The sequence below is a fragment of the Eschscholzia californica genome, unplaced genomic scaffold, assembly GCF_041429995.1.
Source record: "Eschscholzia californica isolate CP2 unplaced genomic scaffold, dmEscCali1.0.p SCAF_1, whole genome shotgun sequence".
NCBI lineage: Eukaryota > Viridiplantae > Streptophyta > Magnoliopsida > Ranunculales > Papaveraceae > Eschscholzia > Eschscholzia californica.
In genome coordinates, this window is record NW_028238198.1 from 26970431 (window position 1) to 26978721 (window position 8291).

The 8291-nt window shown below is 34.9% G+C and overlaps 1 protein-coding gene across 2 annotated transcripts; it reads left to right on the top strand.

Moving 5' to 3' along the window:
* Positions 1 to 761: 761 nt before the first annotated feature.
* On the top strand, positions 762 to 5770 carry LOC147565618 (uncharacterized). Of its 2 annotated transcripts, XM_086652097.1 has the most exons (5): positions 762 to 1341; positions 1910 to 3266; positions 4437 to 4846; positions 4920 to 4980; positions 5071 to 5770. In XM_086652097.1, exons 2-5 carry the CDS (start codon positions 1956 to 1958, stop codon positions 5521 to 5523), a joined length of 2235 nt encoding a protein of 744 aa, XP_086508223.1. In that variant the 5' UTR covers positions 762 to 1341; positions 1910 to 1955; the 3' UTR covers positions 5524 to 5770. The 2 variants fall into 2 exon arrangements, with proteins under 2 accessions (XP_086508223.1, XP_086508224.1); XM_086652098.1 differs by lacking the exon at positions 762 to 1341 and having other exon boundaries at positions 1900 to 3266.
* The last annotated feature ends 2521 nt before the right edge of the window (positions 5771 to 8291 follow it).

The window sequence follows — 8291 nt, forward strand, 5'->3', positions numbered from 1 at the left end:
CCAAGTCAGTTAAAGCAGGTTCATGTGTTACTATTAACAGAGGATCATAAACTTCATTTTGGGAGGATGTTTGGGCAGGATCAACTCCGCTAAAAGATGATTTCAAAAGTATTTGGAAATTCTCGAAGACAAAAGATGCCTCTGTCGAATAAGTGAAATCCGGTAACTTCTTTTCTCATAATTGGGATTTAAATCTTTCAAGAACATGTTCTGCAACAAAAACAATTAACGCAACAGACCTACTACTCAAACTCTCTAGTACCTTTCTTATGGATACTTCAACTTCTCCCACCAGAACATGGACTCCAAGCAAAAATGGTGAGTTTTCAGTGTCCTCTTTTTATCACCATCATTTAAATTTCTTCTCAGTCATGAACAAAGCTAACATCCAGAGAGACTTTCTGAGTAAGAATAAATGGAATAATATCATTCCTCCGAAGATCTCTTTTGTTTTATGGGCTTTGTATGTCCAAACTCTTCCTACTCTTGATACTCTTAAGCGAAGAGGTTTCATCTTCCCAAATAAGTTTACTCTTTGTAACCATGAACAAGAGACTCTTGACCATTTGTTCTTTTCGTGTTCCTTCTCAAATTAGATTTGGGACTCCCTTACTCCATCTTTTATCAAATTCTCAAATTCGTCAAATCGTTTCAAGGGCTTGGTCGACTCAAATACTCTCCCAAAGTCGCTTGATAGGAAAAAATTCTCGAGATGTGGAGTTCCTTATGCTATAATTTGGAGCTTATGGGAAGAGAGAAACACAAGGTCTTCAAAGAAAAATGTTAATCGGTAGAACATCTTATAATTTCGATCAAAACACTCATTTTTTACTGGCGTACAAACCAAGAATGAAAGTCCTCCACCACTTTTTCAAAATTTGTTTTTAGTTGGGATGTTCTAACTAGCATGTAATCTTTTTCTTTTTTTCTCTTTGTAGTTGCAAACTTTGCAATTAATGAAATTTATTTTACCCTCTTAAAAAAAAAAAAATGATTGAGACTAGCTTTTCAGAGTTTGTCTCTGGATTGAGATTATTCTTCCCAAACTTATTTTCAATAGTCAAATTATATAACTGTCCCCGACTATTATAGTCTTTAAAAAAAAAAATACCACCCCAGACCAAAACGGTAACTTTAAATACACAACCTTGGGTAGAGGTTAAATCCGACGGCAATTGTTTTTTCTTCTTCATTTATAATAATTATATCTTCTTTTGCTCCTCTTCTGATATCAGCCCAGGATTCTTAACATTTATCCACCAAAAAACAAGCTTGATTTCTTGGTGGCAGAGGAGATAATTATAACCTCTTTAATTTAAGAGAAGCTTCCATCAATTCTAGGTAGTAAAATCATTTTCTTTTCTTCGATCTATATATTTTTTTTTATCAAAAAGAATTTCAGTTCTGATTTAAGTTAGCTTATGAGATTTTCTTTTGTTACTAAATATATGTTAGAGAGAAAAAAAGAAAAAATCTCTGATCACTTTATCTAGATCTTGTAGATATATAACTAACTTGATACTAATGGAGTTAAGTCTTAATTTATATGAAGGGTTGAGCTTAGTAGGGTTAGTTACTACCTAGCAAGACAAGTTTAGTAGTAGTAGTAGTATTAGTTCCATTTGAAATTAGGTTTGAGAAGTTCTTATGAAGCAGATGCTTGTTTTAAAGAATTAAGTTATCAGTTGTCACTTTCTTGTTTACTTGGACTTCTAGGTTTCTTCTTCTTTATGTTCTTGTTCACTTGGGTCTCTCTCTCTGTCTCTCTCTCTCTCTCTCTCTCTATATATATATATATATATATATATATTCCTTACTGATTTACAGCTGATGAAGCTTTTGTTTTGACTATAATTGTATTGTTTTGAGTAAGTGATAGATCTTTTAATATATTAGTACTATATTTCAGGTGATCATCTAAAGATCTTGAATTTTAGTGTTGGGAAGAAGTTATTATGTCTGAGAGATTTGAGAACTCTAGTTTTCTTGGTATGACTGGTTTTAGGTCTGAATCACATGTAGCACAACAAAGTCGACGTGATAAGCTTAGAATCCCACAACCACCACCACCACCACCAATATCTACACAAGAATTACAAAGATTATCATCAGGTCTTACTAGTAATCCAGATGTTTATCGAAGTTTTAGAAACTGTGATTTTCTTTGTGACCCAACAATATTTTCTTCCTCTTCCTCTTCTTCTAAAGTGCAAAACCCTAATTCTTTTCTCTCTGAAAAGAATGACATAATGAATCAAGAATCAAATACTAGGGTTTTAGGTTCGGTGCCACCGAGTGACGGTTCATTTTCCCATTATGTTGATCCTTCGAATTGGAATGGAGTTGGGGTACAGCAAGATTGTGATTTGAATTCAAGTTTTATAAATGGGTCTTCAAGTACTACTTGTAGTAAAGAAGTTGAGTTAATTTCTCCTCCTCTATACTCGAAGCCTAGTTGTAATGGTGAGTACCAAGATAGTGAAATCTCGAATCAAAATCCGTATGGTGATACGAGCTTTAGTGCTTCTAGGCTGATTAATTTTCAGTCTAACTTGCAAGAGGTTGTGAGGCCTTCCACCTTTGGAAGCCAAGGGTTTGAAGTGGCGGCCTCGGTTGATTTGGACCAAAAGGTTAGGGAAACAGTTCATGAGTCGTGGGTTGGTCACGGTGGTATTGGACTTGTTCTCGGACCTCGATTGGGTGGAGGAAACTTCAATGGTGCTGTTGATGGAGATTCTACTACCCAGAGCCTTTCTTTATCACTTTCTTCGCACGGGCCTCCGCCTTCAGAATTACATTCACCTGATCTCTATGGTAGATTTGGGACTGAAAGTTCGCAATCTAGACCTGGCATCTATAGTAGTTCTCAAAATCTGAGGACTAGTTATAGAGTCGGTGGTAATTCAATTGAAAGTATCGGGGGTTCTTCGAGTTATGCAAGTCGTTGTACAGGCCCTCTTGGGCCTTTCACTGGGTATGCTACAATTTTGAAAAACTCCAAGTTCTTGAAACCTGCTCAGCAGCTCTTGAGTGAGTTCTGCAATGTAGCTGCTTCAGCAAGGGATGCTAGAGATACAAGCGTAGATCATGGGGTTCACGAAAACAAGGATGGCCGGTTTGATCGACACTCTGGTGTTTCGTCTTCTATATGCAGTTCAAAACCATTCAACGAAGGTAAAGACAGTAGTGAACAAAATTACCAATCCGGATCCTTTCACCCCGAGTTCCAAAAAAAGAAGGCTACGTTCTTATATATGCTGGATGAGGTCAGTGCTATTTATAGTTTAGTACTTCTGTATTGCATTATGTTTCACTTTTGAGTCAAGCATATCGATCAACAGAAGCTGAATGTGAGTAACTTTTGTAATGCTTTTTAATGATTTTGTTGTTTTACTTTGACCTTTAAGAATTCGATTGTGGTCCTATTTTCATTTTCGTAAATGTTCTAACACCTTGGTTAGGTCTCTAGTGGAAATGCTTTAATAGAAATGTTATGCGCGCAAATGAGAATTTATGGGTTTAGGGTTTACTTCTATTCCATTTTTCATGGTGTGAGATTGGGGTGCTACTGAAAAAAGTTAAATTTTAGCTAAATGCATTTTTTTCTGTGTATTACGACTCCGTAGTTGGTTGTTACTACTTACTAGACTAGCTATTTAGGTCGTTCAATAGTACACCGATAAAAGAAATACTGATGCATATACATGATTTTGGGATGCAGCTTTCGAACATGAGTCCATAACATCAATGAAATTATCTATCTTAGTAATACTATACAGCATTAAATCAAAATGCTTCTGTAACATTGGTCTATTATGATATTTTAGGTTGCAAATTAAACTAAACATTAGCAAGTTATAAAGGTCGGTAAGCTTTTGATTTGCATCTTTTATATGTTGTGCAATCAAAGAACCAATAACTTGTCTTGTCAGGGAATGTTTGATTTGCACTGAAAAGCGAAAGTTTCTTTCTATGCTTCTTTCTTTTGATGTTTTTCGAAACATATACTGAATATGATAATTGCAATAAGACATCCGTGACTAGTATGACCGTAATCTCCACTGTCTTCTTAATCCCACTTTCCCTTTCAAGAAAGACGTCGATAACTTTATTGTTCAATCTTTCAAACGAAAACCAATTGTAGGACCCAAACCCAAGTTTTGAATTTAAAGATCCAGTGAATTTTGTTGGAAGTTTGTCTAAAGACTTCCTTTACTGTGACTTTACCTGGCCCATATGTTTAATTGGTTTGAAAAATCATAAGCTCCAATCCAGCATTAAAGGTTGGTGCACTATTACTTCACATGGCAATTCAATCACCATGGTATCTTCTTTTGTAAATCGATCAGTCTTGAGTAACTGCATTTTTTACATTTACGATTTATCAGTTTAGTTGATTGCATCTTGATTTGTAACTATTCTTTTGCCTTCAATAGGTCTGCCGAAGATACAAGCAATACCACCAGCAGATAGAAATGGTGATCTCGTCGTTTGAATCAGTGGCAGGTCTTAATGCTGCTACACCTTATACCTCCTTGGCTTTGAAAACAGTTTCGAAGCATTTTCGGTGCCTAAAGAACGCTATCACGGACCAGCTTAGGATCACGAGGAAGGCGACGGGGGAGGATATATCGTCTCCAATTAGCGGAACAAGTAGTAATAAAGGCGATGCAACAATGACAGGATTAAGGTTAATTGATCAGAACCTTGGAAAACAGATGGATGTTGGGAACTGTTTAGGCTTTCTTGAAACTGATAAACAACATGTTTGGAGACCCCAGAGAGGCCTTCCGGAACGAGCTGTTTCGGTTCTAAGAGCCTGGTTGTTCGAGCATTTTCTTCACCCGTACGACCTCTCTCTCTCTGTCTCTGCCTGATAATTGTCTGGTTCTTGGCTGATTTTTGGTTCAAAATTGCAGGTACCCAAGTGATACAGATAAGCATAATCTGGCTACTCAGACAGGTCTTACTAGAAATCAGGTAGGTCTCGGACAATCTGAGATTGATTTTACTTTGATATTTGGTTACTCAAATATATTTAATCGTTTGGTTATTGATTGTTTAATTCAGGTATCAAACTGGTTTATAAATGCTCGAGTTCGAATATGGAAGCCAATGGTTGAGGAAATGCACCAACTTGAAGCTAAAGCAAAATCAGAAATGGATCTAAATTCTGGCAAGACTAATATGGTGGATGGAAGTGGAGAACAGTTCATGATAGATGCAATGTCTGAAAAGATACAAGATTACCCAATGACATCTAATGTGGAAATTGGTCAGAGCTCAGAACAACAATTGCACCAAGATAAGAGATCTAGGATGGAGTGCCACATTCCCTCGGAGATAGACGATAGTTTGATGGGTTTCATTCCGTACCACCAAAGTGCGCTTGAGATTGGGGGACTGGGACCTGTGTCGCTTACTTTGGGTCTTAGGCACAGTGCAGAAGGTTTGCAACAACAACAACAACAGCAGCTAAGGAGACATTTTGGTGGTGAGATGATTTACGATTTCGTTGGTTGATATGGGATGTTAATATAGATATAATAGGTATTTCATATGGCATCGGGTTATGTAACATACACCGTGCTAGATGGAATGGAAGTTCGGGATGATAATGGGGTGATGTACGCGTGGAACTTGAAATGTGAGTGTAGAATAATGTTATTGGCTTAAAAATTTAGGTTTAATAGAGAGATAGGCCCAATTGTCCGCTGTAACGTGAGTTGACAATTTAAACTTTCACTATTCTTCCCTGATTTTACATTCATTTTCTCTCTTTTTAACTTTTAATTTGGAAGAGATAGCTTTGGCCTATATATTCTTTGAACAAACTATGTAAGAAAAGCCCAAAATTTAGGTCCAAATACGAAAAAAAATCCAACCGAAAATAATAATGTAAAAAAAATCTCAATTTTGAAATTGTTGGCAACACTTTTGAAACTGTTGACAACACTTTTGAAACTGTGAGAACATATATAATTATGTTCTTAATTATGTGTGAACAAAAACAAATTTGTTCATACATTTACAAAATTGTTGACAGCAAACTTTGTTTTGTTCAGAATTTTTCAAAAATGTTTTGTAATTTCAACTTTTGAGTTTTTTTTTCATTATTATTCCAGGTTGGGCTTCATTTGATATTTTGACCCGAATTTTTGGCCTTATAATTTTCCTTTCTTTTTTGAATGATGGCTCTAGATAAGCAGAAGGTATGCACCATGCTCTTCTTCGATACATACCTAAAAACCGGCACTTGCAACCATGGAATCAACTTGCTGTAATTTTCGGTGTTTTGTGGTGTTACCGGCTCTGATTTTTGGGGGCCCTAGGCAAACGTATCAACGGGAGCACCTACACTTTAAGTCGAGAAAAATAGAAAAATTAGTATCTTTTTAACAAAATTTATAGGTGTTAAAATCATATATAAAACAAATACTACTTAAACACCGCTCTTCTTGTATTTTTCAATGCAAAGTCTCTAATCACATTCACATTCTCATCATCAAACACACATCAACCAACACTTCATTTGAGTTATTATTCTCCGATTGTTTTTTCTTCACGAATTTATCCATAGCTTCCGCTTGTGATTTAATCAAATCTTCATCTAATTTATTTTTCTTTGTTTTTTCAGAGCCGCATAGTTACATTCTTGGAGCCATAACAATCTAAAGGAAAAACAAAGAAAAATTAAACGAACAAAAACCTTACTTCTATGTAATTTGTGTGACAAACCCTTGTAGAGAATGAAATAAAATTTTGAATTGAAGTTTGAAGAGAAATTCGAAAGAGAAGAAACTAAATTATAAGAATATGTATTTAACTTAATTTTTGTTCTTTTATTAAGGTGTCTTTTAGGCTTCATGAGTAGTTACTAGTTAATCAAGTTTTAATGTTATGAGTCTCTTAAATTTGCAATGCTACTCAGACTCCCAAAGTACAGAAGAAGTCAAGAAAGTAAGCAATTTGGAGTCTGGTTTTATGTCATTTCACCCAAAGTAAAAGTGATTTACAAATTTGGTGACTTCTGGTGCCTACTTTCTTGACTTCTTCTGTACTTTGGGAGTCTGAGTAGCATTACCCAATTTGCTATCAATTAGGGTAATTTGGGTGTTTTTAGCACTCTAACTTTAATTGGTTTCACCAAACTACCGAAATTAGATTTGAGTAAGATTTGTTATTCGATACCTACATTTTCTCATTTAGCGCCTCTTTTTTAAAGGAAAAAAATTATTTAAAAATAATGTAAGTGACAAGAGTTGAACCTTTGTCCTTAGATTCTCTAATCAACTACTCTACCAACTCCACTGCCCAAACAAACTTGATATAAATTTACACAAAAAAAATATATAATAATACTATCTATATAAAATGTTATATAAATTAGGAGCCCTAGGTGGTCGCCTAGGCCAGGGCCCTGCTGACTATCCTATTATCAATTCAACAGGTTCCACAAAAAATATAACTCCAACCAGAGCACAATAAAAAATAATATGATTCTAACCAGAGCATTAAAAATCGATGCCTAACACGGTCGCCCTTGAGTTTTAAGTGGCCCAAAGTGAGGTTCGAAAAATGTGGTCTTTATAGTTACCAAATCATATAAAAAGCGTAATATGTACTACAGAAAAATTGTAAGTACTGTAAAATATTTTCGTCATATATAAGAAAATAGTTTTTTGATAATTGCAATCACTGAAATTTTATTCTTACATTTTTAGATGCAATGTCACTAATAATCGTCATCAAGACAACCTTATTCTACTCAATAGATAATAGAGCTAATTCACTTAACCTTTCTTGTGAACATAGTAACTCGAATATAAGACTTAGTCAACTTCAACTTAGAAAAACTTCTTCTGCAGAGGCGTAAGTGCCATCGTAAACATAATTTTGTAACAAACCTATGTATTCGGGTGACAACCTCTCGTATCTTTCGAAAAATTTAGCATTTCAATTGGTCCTTTGGTCTTTTTTGAGAAAAGACGCTTCAACACTTTCAGTTCAGAATCTAATCAAAGAACTTATCAACAACACCAATTTGAAATTGAACTAATACTAATCCTCTTTTCTTTTTTCGGATCTTGATACATGCTTTCTAACTCTAGTCAGAGACATAACTAAAATGTAATATAATAATAGTGAATACAACAATCAATTAAAAGAATAAACCAAAAGAGAGAAAGCAGATAACATACATATTTGAAGATTTTACCATTTGATCAATTGATCTTCAATATCTATAATTAAGTTTTGCTTACTTTAAAAACCAAACCTTGAACCAAATT

Bases quoted from the DNA above. Each gene is read 5' to 3' on its own strand.
- LOC147565618 (XM_086652097.1), top strand. From the start codon at position 1,956: ATGTCTGAGAGATTTGAGAACTCTAGTTTTCTTGGTATGACTGGTTTT. The intron at 4,847-4,919 runs GTACGACCTCTC...TCAAAATTGCAG, and splicing joins TTCGAGCATTTTCTTCACCC to GTACCCAAGTGATACAGATA. The intron at 4,981-5,070 runs GTAGGTCTCGGA...TGTTTAATTCAG, and splicing joins CAGGTCTTACTAGAAATCAG to GTATCAAACTGGTTTATAAA.